The following is a 25,100-nucleotide window of genomic DNA, read 5'->3' on the forward strand; positions in this document are numbered from 1 at the left end:
GAGTTATTACTTCTTTATGGCATAATAATTGTTTTGATCATTTTACTTTGCCATATTTTCCTCAAGATAAGCTTCAATATTTCTACCACCTACTGAGTGGGTAGAAATATTGAAGTACATACCTTTTTTTTTTTTTTTAAACAATATCTATGAAATGTTTTGTGTTTTTTTCAAGTTTTGATCTGCCTTTATTTTCAATCTTTATTTTCAATCTCTCTATATTACTTTCCTCTAGCCTTACTGATAGTTTTATGTTTTTCATGTTGTAGTGCCACTTATGAAATTCCTTTATTGTGCTCTTTAACTTGTTCTTCCAGCTCATTAATCTTATTGGGAATAGAATTCATCACCTTGCTTAGCCTCTTTTAAAATGCCCACTACTTGCCATTCTGATCCAATTTTGTGAGATTCTCATTAGGGAGACTTGTATATTAAAAAAAAAGCTTTGTTGTGAGATGTAATCTAAAAGAAATAAATATCCTAAATAATAGGATAGCTTTACAAGAGTTTTGTTGCACGTGTTACTCAACAGTATTGACAAGAAAAGATAACTTACATCTTGACAGGCAATAGGAAGCACAAGACCAAACCAAGTATTCAAATATATTGAATCAGACTCTTAAAAACTCTCAAGGTATTTTAAAGACTGAGATTTAAAAATATACAGAAATATATACTGCTGTATGCAGAAGTACCTTTGCAACCATGAAAGGCTGCAACCTTTTGTCAGAAATGATACAGATCCTTTTGTAATTATATAATTCCAAGACCTTATGCTATAGGAAATATGCCAACTATTGCAATATTTTAAATAAAATCAAATGTTTTATCACCAGTGGAACCTGTGGAGGTTTAGAAAAGAAGTATGTGAATGTGAATGACTCCATGATGTAGTATGAAAGATAGTGGATACTTGAAGTTGCTGTTTATGTGTTCATAGTTAACGTAGGGGAATTCCTTGGGTATATCCATAATTGAAGGGTAGGAACATTACTGTGGTACTGCAATTTTGACTATTTGTCCACAGGCATTAAAGGTTAAAATAATTCAGCACTGAGAAATTTTGAAGAAATCTAGAACTCCATAGTGACACTAAGAGCAAAAAGAATATATATAATATAGTGTGACTTTGAAATATGGCTACAAACACAATAATGTAATATTTCATATTGCTGCTGTTGTGCACAGCACCATTGTAGAGTTAGCAACACTGAACCAAGAAAGATATTTTCTGGGTCATCAAGCCCGGCCTCCTCCCTTCAGGGCAATGCTTGTTACTGTCTCCATCTTATTAACAAATCAAGCTTTTAAAAGCAGCTGTCATGAGTACCAAGGCTGTCCTTAACTTCCTAATCTTTTTCTGTTTGGCTTTCTAGCCCTATACTTTATTCACAGAGCAACTCAGTTTTGACCCATAATTTCTATTTTCCTCTCTTAACTGTTTCTCTACTGAGGTGTCTGGATAGAGCAATCATGTTCCTTTTGTTTTCCTTCATTTGGTCCTCAACTCTGCACAGATCCCAGTGTGAGTTAAAACAGTTTTAACATGAAGAATTGGAATTGTGTGCCATATTTTAGGTGAGGCCTCACTGGTGTCTTATACAACTCAATTAATATTTGTCCTTGACTTTTGGAAATATCTCACCTGATGTCTCTCAGGATAGCATTTACTTTTTCCAGGCATCATCATACTGCCTCATAGTTTTCCAGCTGACATTTACATATCTTCACCATTTCCAAGTGAATATGCAGCTTATAAACAAATGTGTTGCTACCTTTACGTATATGACGTGTGCTTTTTGATGTTAAATCAATCCCTTTTTCTCAGACTCTAGCCTTTGAAATTAAATCAGCATTCCTGATTGATACTGCTATGCTACTCTGTGTTACGTATGTTACTGGCATCAGAATTTTGCTGGCAGTTATCAGGTGCTTTTTTCTTTTTTTTTTTTCCCCTCTCTGTCCTGACCTAAGAAAAAATTTAGTGAGTGTGGTTGCTTTTTTCAATCTTCAGGTATCATTGTGACTTGACAGATGTAGTAAAAATCCATGTTTCAAGCTCTGTGGTTCCAAATGTTAATTATTCCAGAATTCTTTGCTGATTATTTATGTTCCCTTGCCCTCCCCAGCTTGAACTACTGAGCGCCCTGAATTTTCCTTCTTAACCTTCATTCCTGTTAATTAATCAGCCTGCTGTCGCCTCCATGTGCATTATAGTCCTTACTGAGTAACAAGGAAGAATACTTACAGACCTTTTTCTAGCTCTGCCTCAATTTACTTGCATCTCTGCCACATTCTTACTTTTTTCCTGGTTATATATATTTATGTATGTATGTCTACACACAGACACACAGGGATAAAAAAGGTAATAGCACGTACACATTCATTTTTTTACTATTTGCTTTACGTCAACTTGCCTTTTAATATTTCTTGAGCATGTACAAGTGCCGTAACTGTGGATTTCTGTATCTTAATTCTAAAATCTTCATATCTTACTGAGTTTGCATTGGTTTTAAGTTCATATTCTCATTTACTTTCATGCTATGACCACCCCCACCTCAAAAAAGGCAGCCTAAGACATGACCCTTTAAAATCTATGCTTTTATTAAAATTTGTTTGCTATTGTCTTTAGAAATGTCTCTAATAACTTTCTCTCCAGTTCAGTGATGCATCCAGGAATAATCCAAATGACTTATTTACAGACTTAAAATTAGGGATGTGATTAAACAGAAGCTACTATGTATTCATTGGGTTTCGGTTCTCAAAATCACACGGTTGTCAAAATAGCACATTCCATAAAAGAAAAGATCATGTGATTACAAGTACTTCATGATTTGTCCCAGGATTTTTATTCATGTGTTGGCCCTCCGCAAGGCATTGTGTTGCCTATCATCAGTTTTACTCTCCATCTTTGATAATTTTAATATGACAATAAATGGGTAATTAATAAATTGATATTTTGTTATGCAATAAAATTAAAAGAGCTAGTTCAAGCAAAAAAAATTTTAATGATGATTAGAATGTCCTTGATACTATGATGTGATGACATCTGGTGGATTTTTCAGCTGCGTAATACAAATAATGATTAGTTGAATTGTCTTTGTTATTCTTGGGTTCTGTGGAACAAGTAACTATTTCTGTACCTAGTAAGAGAAAGTTTGGAGTGTTATACTGCAATGACATTCTAAAAACATGTTAATTTAAGTCAAGACAGCACAGCATCTAAGTAATGGTTACAATTCTGATTTTCTATATGACAGCTTACTTTAGTTTAGTTAGTCTTGCACTTTTAGCGTGTACAGTAAATCCCATTATATTTGCAATCAAGCATAAAGTAATTATGCCTTCTCCCTTTTATCACAGATTCCTTGCAGCTTGGAGTACTGGGATGAGCTTCAGAAATCATTTGTTGCATTCCGGGAATTCAGCCTATCAGAAAGCAAAGTCTGTGAACTACAGCTGCCCAGCATCAACCTTGTGAACGATCAGAAAGAGCTCATAGCTTCTGATCTGTGGAGGATTGTCCTGAACAGCAGTCAGAACGTGGCTGATGACCAAAGGTAATTTTAAAGGAGAAGGGAAAACCAGAAATCTAATGCTACACTCTTGAGAGATCTTTTTCAAGAGACTTAGGAAATAAGATACTGTTTTCATATGCGGTAAGAGTAGCTGGTCTTAAATGAGCTTCAGACTCTAGTTCACCTTCGCGCAAGGGCATGAAGTGTGCACAAAAAGAGCTCTCTTTCAGGTTTATAGGCAGCCTGGCAGCATCATATTCATCTATTTTCTGAATACAAGGGTTACTGAAGACAAACAGGCCATATCCTGAAACGTCTTAGCTGCACAAGGCAATAAAATTAGCTGATTAACTAAAGAAGGATGAGGCGCAATCCTTTGTGTAAAGTAGTAGTAAACATTCTTCTTCCATGCACTCCCATACATCACCTTTATTCTGTCCTCAGTGCAAGTGAATTACTAAAATAAGCCAAGTGTCTATTTTAAATATGCTAAACAAAACTTTAGCACTTCAAGAGCATTATTATTCGCACAGCTTGCTTACTGTGCTAACAGTAAAAAAATTTAATCGGTGTTTTCAAACACTGGGGATCCATTTTTCATTATGTTTACAGCTGGAAACAGCGTACAATGACAGATATTCACTCTGTTTGCATTCATTCAGTTTTGATTCATATGTAGAGTAAGAAGAAATGAGTACAAGCTCTCTCCACAAACAGTAATGGAATTGCTTTCAAAGACTTTCTTAACTTTTTATAGTTAGAGCAGAAAACCCAGAATGACCCTATTGGAGCGTTGGTATTTGCTGATTGCTGCTGCCTGCGTATGAACACATGCTTGAATGAGTGTGTAGCATCCACATATATGTTATGTGAAGCTACAGAATTCAGAGAAATCAGGAAATATGAACATGGCTAACAAAATCAATGAAGAAAATTAAACATCTGGTTTCCATTAATAGTATCAGGTTGGAAATGATTTCTTGATGTTAATTGTGAAAGAATGCATTTTCATCATTGAGAAGTTAAGTGTTTTAGACAAGGTTAATTCCTCTGAATGTGGGACCTTGGCAAAATTGCCTTCCTGGTCAGCTTAACACCACAGAAATGTGAACTCGGTGGGAACTGAAAATGAAGTACTGAAATTTAGTAGATTTTTTCCATGAAGGCATTTGGCACTGTAATCACGTTTATTGTTTTCTGCTCAAATAGGGTTCATCACTATATGCAGTTTCATTCAGGGAGCTCTGATAAGTTAATGAGTTGTAATTGTTCAGAAAAAGGCTAGGGTTAAAATGAAATACAAATAAGTAAAAAACAATATAAAACCAGTTTGTACTGTGACTAACATCAGAAACATTTTACAGCACATGAGTTCACCTGTCTAGAAGGTCTAAACTCCTGAGTTTTCAGCTGGGAGGCTGCAGGCCTGCTCCACAATAGCGGCCATCCTCAGTGGTATCGGGGTGTCTAGTTATAAAGGGGTAGAAATACCCTAATGGCCTTGAGGTAGCAGAACGCTCCAAGGAAGACAATTGCTCTGTCCACAGCAGTGATGTTAGAAGCACTTGTCCTCCAGATTGTGTGTGTACGCAAAAAGCTAAAGCAGAAACTACAACTGAAAGAACAGGAATTAAACTGGAGCATTAACAGTTCACTGAATAGGGATAGCAGGAGAGGAAAGAAGGCAGCAAAAAACATGTGCCACTCTACTGAAGCATTTGAAGGTAAATAAACAGAAGAGAAAGAGGGAAGTCAAGTGGAAGTGTCTTGAACTGCCAGCTCCTTAGGCACATGTACAGAGACTGCAGAGTCACTAGTCCTGATACTTCTGGTGGCCTGAGGAATTTATAATAGTTTTAAGAGGTGTAGTTTACACCTACATGAACTAACAGTAGTCTGGAAAATTAAAAATTCGTGTAGATCAGGGTGAACTCCAACCAGAAGCCAGAAACCTGTGGGGTACGTGAAGAAAACCTCTGATTTCAACCAGAGAAGAGAAAAGGTTATATTCCCTGCCTCAGCAGCAATTTCATATAGAAATTCAAACTGATCTCTCTTTATACGAACTTCAAACAAGGCTGCACTGCAAGCTTTCTTAAGGATGACTGCAGGAAGGACTGGTGTGGAAGCAGGCCTGACCAGCCTGGGGTGATCCTTCTCAGAGAAACTTAATGGGTCAGAAAAAGAGCAGCTGTCCCTCAGAGATGAGACTTTGACCTGTGGTGTTTGAGGCACACTATCTCCTTCTTGGAGACAGAGCAAATCACGCCAGTCACATTATCACTGACCTGGAGGTTTTGAGGTAGTTCACAAGCACTGAAATACATATAGTTACAGCTACAGAACAAGTTTAAGGTAACATTTAGGCCCCAAAGGATCATGTTCTGTTAAAGGGAAGCCTTGTTTAGGAGGTGGTGACAGATACGGTGGTCCTGCAGAGAAGGCCAACCTTTCAGGACTCCTAGTAGCGTATAGGAAGTCCATGTTGGCAGTAACTTTGCTGAAACTGTGGCTTCATGAAACAAACATAATGCTACCAGTATGGATATTTTCTTGTGACCAAGCCCCCTAAAATGTATTCTGGATTCTACTTGACCGCAAAATGCCAAACATTTTGGGGTTTGAGAGAGAAAGAGACACTGCCCCATGTCATGGTAAATTTCAATGTTAGGCTTGTTCCTAAAGCAAGCGTTTAACATGAGCTCTTCCAGACTTGTGAGAAAAGCCACAAGGAGCTGTTCTTAAAGCTAGTGCCGAGTGTTAGACCAGGGAACTTCAAGGCTCGGGGATCTGCAAGTGAGAACGAGAAGCGAAGACTGTATAAAAGTTGAATCTTGGTTTTGCTGGAGACTCATGATGATTTGACATTAATTACATGCTGTAACCATATGATTGATTAGCAAATTTAATTCACTATAAATTGTAAAGTATAAAACTGCTTAGTCTTGTGGAAGTTTATTTTCTTAGTTTGATCTTGCTGCTGCTCAATGATAATATTTTTTCCTTCAAATTCTGAAGGGGTTTTTTTTTGTGGTAAGCTCTATGATATGCTACTTATTAATACCAGAGAGTTGATCGCTTGTGTTTTAAGTACTTTATTACTGATTCCTAACATCAGTTGTAAAGTATGAAACTTACGTGGCTCCTGTGACAGGAAAACAAGGTTTGTGAGAAGATGTGGATCCAGCCGATATGTTGAGCAGTAGCTGGCAGGCTGACGTATATCAACCAATAATGAATATGGGAATATGCAAAGATGTCATGATCCAAATCCTGTGGTATGCAAGCTCTTTCTGAGATTGATCAGGAACTAACTAGAAGTATAAAAATCAAGGAGCTATCTGGTTAAGGACATAATATATATGTGTATGTTGTTTATTTTTAAGAATTTTCTAGACCATTCAGTATTCAATGAATGTAGAAGGTTTGAATGAACATTTATGAATGTTTATTCAGTGAATGAACAAATCTGAAGTCCTGAGTAAAATAATTTAGCATCCCATTGGGGATTAAGCATAGTGTCTATGGAAGGAATCATATATGGCAAAAATGACTGTTTATGGAAGACCTTAAAATGGAGGATTAAAAGGAAATTATCACAGAATAAGTTATTTTTATAGGTTGCATTTTCATGTTGCAGGATTAGCAAATTATAATCAAAATTACTTTTACTTAAAGCTCTGTTTGGTTGGTGAGACGCTAAAGCTTCTCCCTGGTTTGGTTGGGAGGGGTTTATCATCCTTTGTTTAAATGGGTTATGTTACAAGATGTTTTATATATTTGTGCATCTCCTGTGGAATGTAAACAGTATTTTTATAATTACTGACATACTAATGTGAAATAGTAATTGAAAATGCCTTAAGATACAAACCATGAAACAAGTACAAAAACTTTTAAATAAGCCTTAAATTGCTACTTTTTTAAAATTAAAGTGAGGAATCATGATCATGTTTCTTACTAATTGTTTCAGCTTTTATTCAACGTAAATGATGTACTGGATTTTGACCTCTAACAATTTGGATTCAGACCAGCATTTGAGTCATAAATTAAATGAGTTAAGTTGTCTCTTTCTTCTTCCCAGTGGATATTTTCCCATGTTGTGGTTTCATCACAAATGGCAGTTTTGGTTTAAATATTCCACTCTTAAAATAACAAGAATAATGCAGGTCAATGTTAAGTCATTGTTCCCAGTTGCCATATATTTAACTTGAACCGCTTTGCATGATTTGAAACTATCATACTTTATAACATATAATGACTTTGAATGTAGGTATTTTCCATTTTAAAAATTCTGGTATTTCACAGGATTAAAAAAAAAAAAAGAAAGAAAAAAAAATTTCTGGTATTAAAGTCAGGTCAGTTTTATTTAGAATTTCCTCCGGTTTTGCTACACCCACCCCTCAGCATGTTGTGCCAAACACAAAGCAGTAGAAGCTGGTTATTCCTTTTCTCCCCAGCTGAAAAACTGGACAGTCCACACTGCCTTTTGTAGCTCCAAAGCAGCCAAGAGAATGTGTGTGGGGGGTTGATATTGTATTCATATGATGCACAGATTTTGATTTCACAGTCAGATCTACCTCTGATATTAATGCTCCTACTGTTGTTCACTAAGACTTACTAGAAGTTTCCTGGGTTTTCAGCTAACACTGCTTTATTTTCTGTTTGTGCACAGCATGTGATGAAGGACTGTGTCTTTGATTTCTGTGTTGTATGCAAGGTAAAAGGAGAAAGTAACAGTGCTAAAAGTCTGATGGAAGTCTACCTAGGCAAAAAGTTTAAATGGCATTAAATTTAAAATTGGAGGGTCATGGTAATGATGGTAAGGACTACACTTGCCCTTTAAAAACTGTTCATTCAATATTATGATTTCTGATTACTGTTCTTTTTTAAGGCAATACTATAGTAATTTGGATGCTGCTCTTAGTATATTTTGTACTGTAACTGGTTTATACTGGTACTCTGTTTTTATTTTCATAACGACGTGAGGACTGTAATTTTGGATATGTTTTCTGGTTGAGTAAAAATCAAATGAACCCCTTCACAGATAAAACAGTAACACTTGAACAAAGTCTGGGCAGATAAAAAAACAGTGATGAAAGAATCCGTGTTGTATTTCTTTTCAGATGATTTCTAGAAGGTGATCTTCTCTCTGTAGAGTGACTTTCCCTTCTAAAACATGGTCTAGCCCACACTGTCCTGCTTCTCTCAGTCCTCCACAGCCAGTCCGTGTCCCTCCCTAGCACGGGAAAGGTTGCAAGGCCAGTGCTGTCCCAGGGAGTAACATTGTCCCACCTGCATTTGCTGTTTCTCTCTGTTTAGATTTTTAAGCATGTGGTTGGACTCTGAAGTTTGTTAGGGAACTGTTTCAGTGGTGGGTCTTTTTGGTTTCTAAGGTGACTCTCCATGAAGAAACAAAAAGCAGTTTTGAATCTTTTTGTTCCAAACATTTTAAGTTCCAGAATATTACCTCTGCTTGGTCTGCTGCTTGTGGGACAGAAAAATTGGAGTAACGTATGGCTAAATGCTTTAAACTTTTTCCCTGGTGTGAAGCTTCTGCCACATTTCCTCCTGCATCAAGCATGTCATGTTGCCCTGTAATCATTGTGGTTATGAGTAAGAAATGACAAAGGTCCCATCATGGTAAAATGCTCAATAAATAAAAAAACAGGTATATTAAATAAGAATTTGGAGGGGTTTGTTTGTTTTTTATTTTATCAAAATATTAATCTCCAAAAAACCATATCTAAGGAAATAAAAATGCTAAGTCACTGAGAGGTGACTCAAGGAATTGGTTTCCAAGGAAAAGAAATTTATAATTTCAGAATAAACCTCAAATTTCAGAAATAAATATCCTTCCTTTTTACTGCAGTTAGTATTATAGCTGTTTATGCAAATTAAGTCTTAATTTAGAATGTCAAAGTGTAATTATTTTTTTTAAAGTTCCTCATCGTTTGGTTAAAATTCGTTTGCACCCCTCTACCCTTTTTCTGGTTTCATTCCATGTCCCTGAACTTCTGTTCCTAATCAAAATGCAATGAGCAAAAATTCTTAAAATATTGACAGTTATTCTGAGAGAACTAACCAGTTTCACAGATTAAAAAATATTTCATGGTCTAAATCAGCATATGAGTTTTGGTGGCTTTTGGATTTGCTTCCATGCTTTGTTCCAACAATCTAAAGAATATCCATGGCAGAGCAAAGAAAAGCATCCCATTTCTCTGACTCTAGTCCAGTCCCACAGATGTTTTATCACGTGAACACAAAGAATAATTTTATTTCCAAAGATGCCAGCTATCAAAAGTCTTACAACACCATTTTTGAAATGTAAACAGGCAAGTTGAAGAGGTAAAGGAGCACAGGAAAGCAGCTAAAAATCTGATTAATTGATCTATTTTTCATCCTTCACCGACCTAATCCATTCTTGATATCCTGTCTTGATTCTTTGATAATTATCTAATTTTAGTTAGTTTTTACTGCCACACAAGTATTTTAATTCATGTTCCCAAATCTGAGGTTGGATTTAAGCTCCATAAATAAATACCATACTATCTAGTTACCATAATACAAAATAATACTGATAAATTTATCTATCTGTGGAATTCTACACATTTGCAGCTGAATATTTTGAGTACCTACTATATTTGTGGATAATTTTGCAGTAACATGCATGGAATGATGAAAAATTTGGTCCTAAAAGCATAAGACTTTGCTTTGAAAGCCAATGTTCAAATTTAACCTTGAATTTGAATTTAAAATATGTTTAAAATGTCAGTGAAAATCTATTCATGGTGCTTTATACAAGGTAATTACTTTCTGACAAAAATAGTAAGTTGGCCTTAGTTAATCCTTTGTTAAAATTTATTTTAAAAATAAAAGCAGTATTTGACTGAGGACGTGGATTTAGTTTTCTTGAATCAAGTGTGTGCTTTTAAACTAAAACTCTTTAGTGCCAAACTGCAAAGGGAGTGAGAATAAGGAACATTAAGGATAGATTTGGCTTAAATTAGAAAGTTTATTTGTACTTCAGTGGTGTCTTAGCAACCTATGGAATTGTGATGTAGTGTTAGTTTCTCTCAAGAGACTGAAAGATAATGCTTGGAAATTCATGGCGTCAGGAGCACGGTTATGAAAAAAAAAAATCAGTGGGGTGGCATTTTAAATGTATAGTTAATATGTTGTAATAGGTGCTAGTAAAAGGCTCCAGGCTGAGCTTATAATACTCGGAGATTCTTTTTAAATGATGACTGTAGAGTGAGAAGGGCAAAGGAAAGAAAGCTTACAGGGACCGGGTTTATGTGTAGAAGTAGTTTGATGGTTGTGAGTTGGTTTCCTTAAAATAAAATGAAAAAAAAAAAAAATTCTCTTGAAAAGATTAACTTTCAGCTCATTCTTATAGCTTTAATAATGGTAATGTACTCTGTTTATCTCTTTCAACAATTAAAGATACGCAGTATATTATGGTTTTATTTTCTGTAAATATGCTTCACTTCTGTGGTTCAAGTGTTTCAGTTTGTAAATTGAAAGTGCAGTGTGACAAAAGCATTGTTGGATTGCAATCTTGTCTGCTATGTTTTGCTTGGGAAAAAGTATATGCACTAACATTAGCAGTTAAAAGAAAACAATGGCATTGGCTGTGTCAGAAAACCGACATGGCACATGGTCAAGTCCTACTGTAAAGCAATAAAGTCCTGGAAGTGCTGAACTACTACTTTGTTATCTACCTTCTGCAGCTCAGACAGTGAATCTGGCTCACAAAGCATGTGCGATCAGCTTGTAACCCCCACGGCGTTAGCAGCCTGTACCAGGATTGACTCCTGTTTTACTCCTTGGTTTGTGCCATCACTAAGTGTATTGATCCAGTTTACTTATTTGGAAGTCCACCTCTGCCATCATCTTGATCAACTAGGCACAGGTATGTACTCCTTTATGTAGAATAATAAAAGCATATAGTTCATACAAGCTGCTTAATGACTGGTTTGCTGTCTGTAGTCCCCATTTCCTCATTCAAACAGGCATTCTTGAAATAAATTATCGCCAGCAGCCACCAGTGGTACAGACTTCAGGGTAAAACTGATGACTTCCATACATTGAGAAAGTACATACGGTAGGCAGTGGGGCTGGCTGGTTAGCCCCCTTCGTCCCTCCGGAATGGGTAACTGTAGAAGCCATCCGTTTTTCGTAGTCTGATTAGTGACAGCAGGTGCCACTTCAGTTTTGAGCCATCTTAGTGAATGAATTTAATCTTTCAAATTTTCCAGCATATTAACAGTACTATTAAAATATTTGAAGATTTTGCAACCCCCTTAGTAAGAATTCCTTGGAAGAGCTCTGAGAACTGCAGATTTAACTGTTATTTCAATTATGATTACTTTTGGAGCTACATCTGGTTTTGTTCAGTGCTCTCTGTCATTGCATTAATGGCAAATACATTCCAAGAAATCTTTAGATTATTGTCTGATTTTCAGATGCCAGGAATGCTTTCCATGGAAGATGAGCAAATATCTTAGATAATTTTGACAGGGACAGCTTGCTTCATGAGTAGTTTTTGTGTTTCTGCAGGTATTGTAATATATTCATTATCAAATCATACCAAGACTGCCACTCAACGTCTAGCAAATAATTTCTTGTCTATCGGCTACCTCTATCAGTACATAATCTTCCTCACTATTACACTCCAATTCCAGATGCTGGATCTTTAAAATTACATGTACTGGAAAAAGCAAAAATCAGTTTAAAATCAAACCCAGCTGTTTCATTTCTTAACAGCGACTGAGTTTATGCTGATGCTGCTGTTGTTCTTGTTATAGCACCTAAAGGCCTTAAGTTTTGGGGCTCTGTTGTGCAATGTTATATGCGAAGGGAGCACAAAACTTATTGTATCCATTATGATTTTGTAGAATAATAGGGCTTGATCCTGGAAAGTGATGAGTGTTTTGGTTCCAAATCTGTAGAGCACTTGAGCATATGCTAATTTTAAGCATGTGAGTAGTTCCAGCAACATAAATAACAACATCAATGGATATACTCTCATGCTTAATGTTGCACAAGTGGCGTACATGCCTTGCAGTGTCTGCTGCCACCAGTGCTCTGCACTTTGCAGGACTGAGGCTTCAGTGAATGCGATAAAATCTTTTTTATGATATATTTCTCATGCTTTCGTCTCGGGATACTGTTTTGTTTAATTTCTATTATTATGGGGTAGTATGTCACATCTCAGTGAGTTTGTGGTCTTGAACTCTCTGTAATTGCAGCAAAGACAATTTTCATTGTGGAGCCTGTTAGCCTGCACAGTCACATGTCAGCAAATACTATAATGCTAATTTTTATTATATTCATAATGTGCTATGTGTGGAATAACATATACATCTACTATAGCAAAAATTCTCACAGAAATATGGTCTCTGCTCCAAATAGGTGGCAATCGGAAGTGTTGTGCAGTATGTAGATTAAGTTTGGCTGGCTGGTCTATTTGCCATGAAAGATTTAGGTTTGCAGATACTTTTTGTTTGCAGCTGCTATTAATTACAGTTCTATTTTACATCTAATAAACAGTGTGAACAAGATTAATTTCAGATTTCAGAAATGTCGACTCTTTTATGAATTTTACTTGTTTCCATCATGTGTACAAGCAGTCAAAACACAATTTACAAAAACATATAGAATGTGGCAATGGTGATGTTATAGTCTTGTTTGTTCTTTCACTTTTCAGCACCACCAAAGTTTCTTCAGCCATTTTTATCTGATAAGAACATGCCATCTGAACTAGAATACATGATAATTTCCTTTGATAAGCCTCATGTATATCTTCGTCAGTGGAGTGATGAGTCGATGTTCCAGGAGATCCAGTTTTCAACTCAAGCCAACTGTAAACTTTTGGAGTGCCGAAATGTGACTATGCAGAGTGTTGTGAAACCTTTCAAAATCTGGGGGCAGATTGCTATTTCCAGCAGCACAGTAGGAAGGCTATTGGACTGCACAGTTATGGTGGACCCAGTTTTCATCAACTTTGGCCAATATGCACTTCATTCTCTAAACACAGCAATTCAAGCTTGGCAGCAGGTATGTGAATACAACAGTGAGAAAAAGTGTAGCTATTGTGATTAATTTAATAGCAAATTAGAATACCAACTGCATTCATTAAAAATATTCCAAGATGTAAAAGCTTTAATTTACGCTAGAAGTGTTTTTTACTAATAAACTTTAATTCCATGATAGCAATGAAAATTAGGAGACAGTGTATGCTATATGTAAAGGTAAATGTAGCCAGAACTGTTTGAGTTTCAGTGAAACTACATGGATTTATATCAGAATAATCAGAATCTTGGTCTCGAAATGCTTAATATTCTGTTAATTTATGAAAAGGAGAGTGATGCATGATATGTAAGTACAGCTCAGGCTGAGCGGTAGAGCATATTGTTTCCAGCTACTACTTCTATCCTTATTGAAGTTCAACACTAGTTTCACATTACATTCTGTGCAAGCAGCATTAATGGCTGAAGTCAGTCCCAGCGTAAGGAACCTTGCTTCTGCAATGACCCCTCGAAGGCCTGTAATTCCCTTACTCACTATAGCCTTGAAATCAAATCATTCTCTTCATCTGCCTGAAGACCTATGTGGAGCCTGGGAATTAATTACCTATCATGGCACTACAATAACAAAGCCCCCAAAAAAGGATAAAACATCTGTTTTATATCAAAAAAATCTTTTTTAAGGGCATTCCATGGTTTTCTTGTTGCAAAAGGACATTCATAAAACAAGATCTAGTGTGATTTAAATCTTTACAGCTGGCTCAAATATCAATGTGAACAAAAATCTTTGTAGCTCCAATTTCTGTTTTTTGTCATATTTTGAACAATGCTTTTAATAAAAAACAAACATAGAAAGTATAAGAGAGTCTTTGGTAGGCTGTTTAAACCCAAAATATTTCTGACTTAGTACTAGTCCCTCATCTAAGACATGTGTGGCAACTACTGCAAAATGGCCTTCAGAAAGGTCAGTTTCCTCTTAGGATGGAAAAAAAAAAGGCTCTCTCAGACATAGCTATACATATAAATAAAATATGGTGCATAAATATTTAAATGTTTTAAACCACATCACAGTGTGAATGACTGACTGACTACTCTGTGCCTTGAAGGAATATTCTGAGTTGAAAAAATTGAATTGTATATTTGATTAAGTAGAGCCATATGTCGCATAGTATATTGCTGACAGGTACATTCTATGAATAGTTGGTACTGATTTATACATGGATTTGGCAATGTTAACATGAGCCACAGGAGGATATACTTCTGTAATTGTTGCTGTAATTTTCTCGTTTCCTCTCATGTCAAGGGTACTTGCCACCATGTTCTGATGTGGTGGATATCTAGCCCTGAGTATTCAAGATTAAAAAACTCACATTGCTTTGAAATTAGGGAACAGTTAACACACAAGTGGGTTCAAAACAGCTTATTAAATTAATTGTTACCAAGATGTTTTGTATGTGGCTTTACCTCCAGATTGGGGGGGGGGGAGGGGGGGTGGCACACACTGCACAGGGAGGGACTGAATTTCCCAATGATAAGCATTGTTTGATGTTTGCTGTTCACGCAACAGAGAATGTAAATGCTGCCAACTAGAAGCATGAATTTAATAAGTAGGAAAGGTTATTTGAATTCTCCACATACTTTTTACTGGATTAATATCTGAAACAAATGATGTTGTAGTCAGTGGACAGGCAGATGAAGCATGAAACAATTTGGCCCTGCACCTTCAGGTCAAGAGTTCAGGATTAACAGAAGCCTCTGTCAGTGTCTTTGTTTCCTAGATATGGACTGATTTGTTTGGGTTTTTTTTGTTTAAGTAATGATGAACATTTTGAAAGTAGATTAAGCCTAAAAAACACCAAGCATACAACTTGCTTTATACTTCTAAGTCACATGCTGAAAATCTGAGAGGATTAGCACTTTTTAAAAACAGTTTCCCCTTTCGACATATTTCACTGTCTAATCTGAAATCCCTGTTTAAATACAAGCAGTAACAGGCTGATGCACATCTAAATGCAAAGCTAAAGTAATGCTTTTAATAATCAAATACCTGGGCAGGGAACTTCAAGATTGTTATTAATTTAGTTTTATTATTTAATAATAGCATACCGAGTATCAAGTGAGATAGAAGATGCATGTCTCCTGTGAATATACATGGGGGGTGCTTGGTTTTTTCCCCTTTATTTGGGCATTTAAGCCTTCACAAATTGTTTTATAGCATTAGTGCTTTGTGATATCTAGAGACACAGGAACAGCTGAGAAACAGCTCCCCAGGTATGGTACTGAGTATTCCTGGGGAAAAAACTATTCCTTTGTGTCTCACTCTGCAAATGTTTTCCTAAACCCCTCAGAAGTTATAAAAGCTCTTGTTTTAAACCTGTTTTAAAACATTAGAACTTCTTTTCCTCAAGGTCCGCGTGGTGCTTAACATTTCTGTTGGCAGTTGCATAAGTTTTCTTAATGACCTGGGATCAGTCAAAATGACACTTGTGATCACAGTATTTTCCTCATCTTTCTACCATAAGCACAAAGAACAAACAAAAAGGGTATGGAAAATTTGCATGTAGCTTCAATTTAACTTCCTAGCTGATAATGTCAGGATACTGCCATGAGAATGATGTTTAAACAGTCAGAAGGAAAATGTTCGTTTCTCTTAGAGGAACTTTGAGGGAGATAAGAAATTGCGAAGGACTTTCTGTCCAAAAAACATTACGGCGGGGGCAGGGAAGAGAAGGCTTGCACAGGTCTTCGGTAGCTTGTGAAGTACACAGAAAATAACTTTGTGCATATAAAGAGGCCTAGGCTTTTATAGGTTTTTTCCCGAGATCCAGAAATGCTTTGAAATAGCTGTGAGCTGAGATGTGAGCAGAAAGTCGTGAGACAGGGAAAGCCTGGTGACTAGTATTATGTGGGGTGGTTTTCCCCTCTCTGAATAGAATTCACAAAGTATTTGAAAGCCCAATAAAGGAGAGACACTTTCCAGGCCTCTCAGAGAAAAGAACAGCTAAAAAATGACCTAAAGAGGGGCAGGAAATTGTCCTCCAGGAACTGACCCTAATCTGTATCTGGTTTAGGCTGTTGATCTTTTGCTGATTCTTTTGATTTGCTGTTTTAATTCAGAGAGGGAATTTTTTTCCTAATCCACACCTAGGTGTTTGCAGTTCCTGGAGTCATCACTGAGCCCTTCAGCATCATTGCCACACAAATAGCGTAGTTGCCATACTGAGTTAAAGCATCCCCAAGCTTCCTTGATGATCCTTTAGTCAGCTGTTATTATCAAGAGTTGAGGCATCAGTAGCTCTCTCTTAAGCCTGGCAGCATGAAGCAACTTTGGAACTGTTATAAAATTGAGCTTAAAATGCCTCTTTTGCTTAACTTTGAGAAGCGTTGCTGTTAAAAGCAGTGGATTCTAGTAGCAAATCTAGCATTTAAGACTAATGATTAATGGCAGTCATTCATCAGCACCAAAATGTCTGTTAATAATCCCTGATGGGATGACATTCCCCCAGTACAATGTAGGAGTTCTGTGCATGCCAAAAACTTGTTAGATTCTCTTTTCCCTCCAGATAATGCAAGAACGTACAGTTTGTGTTAACTTACTTGAAACTAAGTTAGTTAGGTAAAAAGAAGGAAGCTGATCATCTCCTCGTGTTGCTCTTCTGGTCTCTGTGTAATCAGCAAGAAAATGTATTGGAGTAAAAAAAAAAAATTCTTAAATTCCCCTGGGATAATATCTAGGTTTGACTATAACAACATGCTGAGCTCTGTGGATAGTAAATCCTCCCTTTTAAAAAGAACATTTTGCAAAGCTGTAACAGGAAAATGTATATATATTTGTGGTAGACTTACGGGTATGTGGGTATGGCAGCTTGACAGTAAAAAGTCATAGATCCACCACTAGAAAATGCCAAAATAAACTCTGCACTCTGAAGTGGCACTGTAAATGTCAGCCCTTAGCATACCCAGATCTGCTACTGAATGTGATACAGACATATTGCTCTGAATTGAGTTTTACTACTTTGAAAAAGAGAGATTTTGCATTACTCTTGTTTCACAGAAGATACCTGTTCTTATGCAGAAGTATTAATAAGATTTGGAGAGAAGCTTAAATCTAAATAATTGCATGCTTAAATACTCCTAGGGTGAATAATTTTTTGCACAAACACTCTCAGCCAGCCATTCTGATGTTCAGTCACAAAGGGAATCACAACCTGCCTGTGGGCATGCACCTTAGGTTCTTCTGAAGTTAATAACGGTAGTGAACATGCATTCAAGGATGCTAAATTGGACATACCTTGCACACTTCACTTTTCAGAAAATCTGCTCCACATGTATCACCCAGCAATGTGCTACAAGCAGTGTACCAAACTGTTTTTCATGGATAACTAAGGGTCCATAGGGATCTATGGGGAAATATTTTTCTCTCTCTCTTGTTTGATCTCTGAATTTCCGCAGGCTTCCAGGCACATTGTTATCAAAGAACTGGAGACCCATGTGATCAGAGACAGAGGACGTGCTAGCTTCATTATGTCCCTTTAAAAGGTCCACTGAGAGAGCAAGGAGGGGAAACAGAATCAGCTCTCAAAGATCATGGAGGTCCCATAAGTTAGAAAAAATTTCATGGGAAGAAAGGATGAGAAAAGAGCAGCTGGGCTATATTGTGGAGAGAAGGGAACCAACCAACAATAAAGCATTGTCAAAAGTGTGTGCTAGGAAAGATGGGTCAAAAAGAGGTAACAAAAAGCACGAGAAGATGAATTCAGTGTGTTATACCCATTAAATTGCATGAAGATGATCCAAATGGTGCTTTCTTGGAGTAATTGTTATGGCTGCTAGATAGCTGCTTGTAAGTGGAAGGTGCCAGCCCAGTAGTGACTGGGACAGAAGTAAATGAGAGATGATCTCCAAATCAAATTGTCAGTCACACTCTGACCTCTCCTGCATAGGGGATTATAGTTCGTGCCTTCAGGGGCAGAAGACCTGTAGCTCTGGTAATTTTTATGACTATCATATAGTCTCATTGTGTCAACAGAGTGACAAGCAGCCAGATGAAAAGCAGAAAGAGAGGGGTGGAAGGTTGCTGCAGGCAGGAGAAAAAGTATTGTAGAATCTAAAATACTTTTAAAACCCATGATAGTTCTTGATTTTTCCTATTAGACTGTCAAATGCATGATGCATTTTCAAACTAGCCTCGTGGAGCTGTGAAAATACTCTCCCCATGTCTCTTGCTTTTTCTCTAGTTATTTTTTAAAGTGTTGTGCTATCAGGAGAGAGAGAATCTTCTGCTGCTGACCCACAGCAACATTTCAAAGTAGAAGCAGCAGCTGGGGAAGAGGAAGTGCAGCCTGTTGGCCTGAGAGATCAGTTGTCAAGCATGGAGAAACCTCTTCATGCCTCTCTGCTCAGCCTGTAGTGCCCCATCTGCCCTATGTGACCTGTCATTTCCCACTGAATTTAATTTTGTTGAAGTCTTTTACATGAGTTAGGAAATCTACTTTTTATTGTAGTTTTAAATCTTTAATATTTGCATTACAGGAACATAAAGTAAAATATGTTAAGTCTTAGGATGTATTTTGTCAACCCAAACACTACTTTTTGCAGTTGAGTAGAGTACTATGAGACCAAAGCTAATGGCAAGAGATCTTGAAGCATTTCTGTGTTGTAACGGTCACCACTGGGCAGACAGCTGCCAAATGCCTTGCAGTTAATCTGATGCTTACTGGCTTTCATATCCCTTTCCTTTCAGAACCAATGCCCTGAGGCAGAGGAGTTGGTCTTCAGCCATTTTGTGATCTGTAATGACACACAAGAGACACTGCGGTTTGGCCAGGTGGATACTGATGAAAATATATTGCTGGCTAGTCTCCACAGTCACCAGTACAGCTGGCGCTCTCACAAGTCCCCGCAGGTATGTCAGAAACAGCCCTTCGAATGCAGCAATTGCTAAAGCTGACTGGTGGCTTTATGCATTGATTCTTCGGTTTTCTCTGTGGTCTCAACTATCTCTAATGCTCCAGTTCCTTCAGGAGTCACACGCTGGGGCTGCATCAGAGAGGAAAGGTAAACAAAGAGTGAGGAAAGCCAGAAGTGTTTAGAAGTTACTCAAGGGTAGAACTGGATGTACATGACCGCTTTTTGTAAAACTGAGCGGTTGTGGAAACTGGAGCTTCTGAAAAAAAGCAAAAGAAGATCGCTTGCCAGGTTTTTATAACTAAGTGATCAGTGTCTGTTTTCTGTGATGTACATTAGAGGATTGGGGAATTTTTTTAATGAATTGTTTTTACCAGAAGCATCTGTTCGCTGAAATTGTTTGCAGAACAGGGTCAAACTGGACAAATCTCTCAACTCAGCATGTGCGTGCATTAGAAAAGATTTGAAATTGTCAGAAACATCCCACTTATATAGTTTAAATAATGCAGTTTCTGTTTCTTGGGTGTTTTTTTAAGGATAAACACTGAAACTGAAATAAAATATTTAAAAATTACCAACAGGAAATATTTCAATGAAACCATTTTGTTGGCTTTCTTGAGTGGTGGTGGAAAATGGACTTTTCGTCTTGATTCAAGACAGGGCAAGAATTTAAATCTAAAAAAAAAGAGTTTATGAGGCAGCAAAGCTATTTCTTCTCTCTTTTTAATATATGCCCAGCTCCTGCTGAGTAGGAGACTAGACACCTGTGCCACCCCACTTGCTGAGCAGCAGTCCTGCGCTGAAGAGTTACTAAAATTTTTACGGATCTTAGGAGAAGTGTAGTGGGTGGGGGTTCCTGACTCCTCTAGAGCCCTGGAAAATACCAGCCTTAGCGTGTAAGAAAGAAGGTGAAATTTGGATGGTAATTCTAAACAGGAGCTGTGCCCGCTTTCACTGCTGACAAGTTTCAGGTTTCACTGGGAAGCAGAGATGGCAAATTTACTGTGTTTTTCGTTCATATGTCAGTTGGTAGATATGCAAAACTACTGAATTTTACATGAATGTGGTAATCTGTGCAGAGCAAATTCAGCCAGAGTAAACATTTGCAGAAGTCAAGGTGTAAGTTAAGAGGAAGGCAGGCTAATAAAGGATGGTCTCACCCCAGTGACAGAGGAGTTGTTATAAATGGTGTGTGCTGCTGTAATAGTGCACAGAGGGGGACCTTTGGAGACACTGGAGTACTGTACGTCCCTTGTCATGTTTTCGCATACACACAAAACGCCTGTGATGCCCCAGCCCACAGGTGAGCAATGAAAATGGGTGACTGTGCAATTGAGCAAGTGTCAGATTGCATGACAGGATCCCCACTCATCAGTTGACAGTACTCACCCTTGGGTTACGCTTGGCATAACTCCCTCTGGTTGTGTGAGGGAGAAAGAACAACCAGGCTTATAGAAAGCTAGCTAAATGTGACCTATATTTCATAACCGATTATCACTTGCCTTTGTAGCAACCACCCAAAAAATCATTTAAACCTTTTCATAAACACATGAAAAAAGAAGGAAACATTTAAAGCAATTATAAATAAAATCAAAACTAAGTAAGGCTTTCCTCTTAATTGTTCTTATCCGTTTTCTGGTTATATATATAAAATTATTCAGTTGGGAGAGTCCTTTTTTTGACCATCATTCTAGATAGTTGTAATAATGGTGTAGTTCTGATTATGGTGTGTTTCTAATAATGGTGTACTTCCAATAGTGGTGCAAACTGGAAAATGTTTTGAAAATGAGGATTATCTCAAGCAAAGTGGAAGGTAGAAGAGTTAAAATTGCAGCTTGTTACGGATAGTTTCTGTCAGTTGCAGCCGAGCTGCTGAAGACCACCAGCACCACATATGGCATTAGCCATCCAACACTTGGAGAACTTCAGTATTAAAATATTGATCTTTAGCTTGTCCTTTCAGTCACAGATTTGAGCAGTGCAAAACATTCCATTTGCATGGTTGCTATGTAAGTTTCTTATTAAATGAAAAATAAAGTGCAGGATGAAAGGTGGAAAAGTCCAACAGAAAACCAAATCATACGTTAGGGAGTAGGTGAGGTGACAGTAGGAACTTCAGATTAATTTTTCAGATATTCATTCTTCAGCTGAGAGTTGGTGATGTCAAGGGTTTCCCCATTCTGTTTTGCTCTGATCGGATTCAGATTCACTGAAGAATTGGGCTGATACAGTCAGGAGTGTCATGTTGGATTCCCAAGTCCCAGGAGATGGCGAAGCTAACAGCTCACGCCTCCTGACTCAACCACATTGCCGGCCAGCAGGCTCTTCTAGTAGGGGGGCTATACCTCCCTTGGCCCAGCCCTTGGAATAATTTCAAGAATATTTCTGCTCTTTTAACATTTTTCAACAGCCACCTCTTGCTGGGAAATTTAGAAACTAAAAAATAGCACTGAAGCAATTTCACTGAGAATACATGGGAGCACAGGCTTTCCACACACTGTTGAGATAGAAGCAAATTTTCTTTACAAAGGTCAGAGAATCTTGGCATCCATCTATAAGCTTTGTTCATTTGGTTAATGCTAAATACAAATCACTAAGTTTAGCATGCTTCAGAACAGCAGTTCGTCTAAACAGCACAATCTTTTGTCATTTTAGATCATATGAAATAAGTTTGTTTAAAAGTTATTACAAATGTTGTCATGTAAATTTTTTCAGTGATTAATACAAATCCTTGAAATGAAAACGACAACTCAAATTAAGACATCAGGTTGTCCCTATTATGCTATGGCACTTTTCTAATTGTTTCCATGCAAAACTATCTAACAGCTTATTATCCAAAGGTCAGAATAATGCCCAAGCATGGACAAACCCTCCAAGTGTCATATTCATGGAATGCTAGATGACTTCATAGTTATGAAATTATTTCATTTCTCATGATAATTCCCGACTTGCCAAGTTAGTGAATTTTAAGAACTCTGAGAGCAGATTGTAAGATAAATGTGAAATAATCCATACTTCTGGAGTCAGGGACTTCCCTCCAGGCATTAGTTCATACTTGACTTACTTGACTTACTCTTGGGGATAAAATTAGTTAGGACAAGGTCTTAGATACCACATTCTCTTACTGGGAAAGAAAACCAACTTGCACAACTTTGGATGGCTCATGTTTCTTGTTACACAGGCACTAAGAAGCAGCGGTTGCCATGAAATACTTTATTTAACCTCTGCAAAATGTTTTTTAAGTATGGCAAGGCAGTTCAGTTAAATGAAAATAAATAGTTTTAAAAGGATTGTATTTCTTTTACATTCACATCAATAAAATTCTCCATTTTTCTTTTGCTAATTAAGCATAGTGAGAGATGCAGTAATTGCCCATTTGAATTACTTAACACATTAAGTATATATACCTGAAAGAAGTTATTTTCATAGTAGCAGATAGTTATATAATGTTTTATTTATATTTGGAATTAATTTTAATATTAATGAAGCTATTATAGGCTATAATTAAAAATTATTCAACTTTTTCATGTACAAAAGTTGTATGTTACAAAAACATGCTATAGCACACTAAGGATTTGGATTTATCGGCTATTGATGGTGTCCCTCCAACTGTTTGGCTTAACTTAAAGCTCCTTCCTTCCTTCGTTTTTTCCCAGCCCGGATCTTCTACATTTCAGGGAGCCTAACCTTTCCCTTTTAACTTTCACTCTGATTCCTGCAAGTCTCGCTAGTTTGGCTAATATTTCAGTAATAAGTCTGAGGTCTGATGCTAGCTCTTCTACTCTGCTCCATCCCCCATGTTTTCCTCAGGTTTCATGAGGTTTTGACCTTCCTTAGGGATAAGACACCCCCAACTATATAGTCCCTTTCAGAGTTGGGGTAGGTCCAAAACTGATGATATTTGAGGCTTTAAGCAATTCTAGCAAAAGTTGCCAGACCTTGTGAGTTCCTTCTGCAGATTTTTAATGAAAGTTAGAGGTCTGTTAGATATCATTAAAAGGGAAGAGAAGCTACATCACTCCTGTGCTCTACAGACAACACTGGCTCCTACGTTATTATTGGATCCTGCCTGCACTCCTTATCTTGATCTTCAAGTTGCTTTGTGGGATGGGCCCCAGTTATGTCAAAAGTCATGTTTGTCTCCAAGACAGCTGTGTTTTTTAGAAGAACTGGCGCATATGATACATAGGGTGAAACTCTGAAGTTAGAAGAGATCAGATCTTCCTAGGAATTTACTCAGAGTTAAGGAATTCTGTCTTGCAAGACAGTAGGCAGTCAGAGGGTCCCACTAGGGATCACAGCAAATGTAAAAACCAGCTATTCATGTGAGAGTCCCCTGAATGTATTCTGCAGAGAATGTTTGCTTGTGAATAAACAGCAAAAATCTTCTATAACATGCTAGTTATTACTAGCTATTTTCCCCACAGTCAAACTTCAGCAGAGTCCTCTGAAGAAGCAAAGAATAATGGATCTAAATTCATTATTTTGCTTTCTATGCAAAACATAATGTTGCATGGGGAAAGTTTGCATTTAAAGTAGCAGCTCCCAAACCTTTCTCCAGAGTCTTCTCCCAGGGTTATGATAACAGCCCATTTTCACTTGTCACCATCTTAACTTGAAGCAGCAGGTGTAGTGGGTAAAAATCAGTTCCTATGTTGATTTGGGCAATGACGTCAATGAGAATGTGGCCAAGTTACTGGTTATAAACAAAACAGATTCATTTCTTATCAAAGTAGGTAAATATGCCTGAAACAGCTCTGTGCCACTTTAGTGCTATGTATATAGAATTCAAGGGTAACAATATCTATCATTTGCTTTTCTGTTCTCCTGAACGTACACTTATAAATTCTTGAATAGATATTAGTAGTGGTTTGTATATTAGTAATACCTTCACTGGAACCCATTTAAAGTTTTTCTTCTCTTATTTTGAATAGTGTGCCTGCAAAGAACAACTTATGCTAGAATTTTATAAACATAATTTTTAAAGGCAGTTGTAGATTTGGAAATAGCTTTAAGAACCTCCTCCTTGTTCTCCTACAAAAAAAAAGACTGAAGCCAAATTTCAATTTATGTTGCATTTCCAGCAGGATCATAACTCATTGTTATCTATTTCCAAGTTGCCATTCTTTCGTATTGGGTTAAATAAAGTGTAAGATGATATACAGTACTCTGTGAGTTCAAACTTAGAAACTGTGACTTATATATCAGTTATTATTGGGATATTTTCCTGTTTTATTGTTTAGAGATGTTACAGATTCACTGCACAACCTTTTGTACTTTACATAATCCTCCCCAGGTCATTTACAGAACAACATCAGGGAAAAAAAAAATTCTATGTTATTTTACACTGTTCGAGTAGTGAGAAATAAATTGCTTTCCCCTGGGGTCCTGCATTTGAAATCAATGGTTATACTATATTATATGTGATTGACTTTCTAGATAATATCTGGGGCAGATAAGGATTGATATTATCCATGAATCACATGAACCCTCATAATTTGGTTACTGTTCCTTAACCAAAAAACTCTTCTTTTCCACAGTGTGTAGAGCTAGTTTGTCCCTGCAAGGTTCAGGCCTGCTTTGCAGGTTGTGTTGAGTCTTGCAACACCTCCAGGACCCACAAGGGTCAGAGTTTATCTGCTGAGTG

General features: G+C 37.1%; 1 protein-coding gene across 7 annotated transcripts in view; it reads left to right on the plus strand.

Annotated features, from left to right (window-relative positions):
* VPS13B (vacuolar protein sorting 13 homolog B) overlaps positions 1–25,100 on the plus strand; it is a 488,999-nt gene that overhangs the window by 421,886 nt on the left and 42,013 nt on the right. For 6 of the 7 annotated variants that reach the window (XM_075023675.1, XM_075023678.1, XM_075023680.1 and 3 more), the window contains 4 exons: positions 3,364–3,560; positions 11,249–11,430; positions 13,228–13,577; positions 19,290–19,451. In XM_075023675.1, coding sequence (XP_074879776.1) covers positions 3,364–3,560; positions 11,249–11,430; positions 13,228–13,577; positions 19,290–19,451 — 891 coding nt within the window. Of the gene's footprint in view, positions 1–3,363; positions 3,561–11,248; positions 11,431–13,227; positions 13,578–19,289; positions 19,452–25,100 lie in introns of those variants that run through there. The other variant, XR_012649869.1, reaches the window with a different exon arrangement.

Source organism: Buteo buteo, chromosome 3, assembly GCF_964188355.1.
Source record: "Buteo buteo chromosome 3, bButBut1.hap1.1, whole genome shotgun sequence".
NCBI classification, from domain to species: Eukaryota; Metazoa; Chordata; class Aves; order Accipitriformes; family Accipitridae; genus Buteo; species Buteo buteo.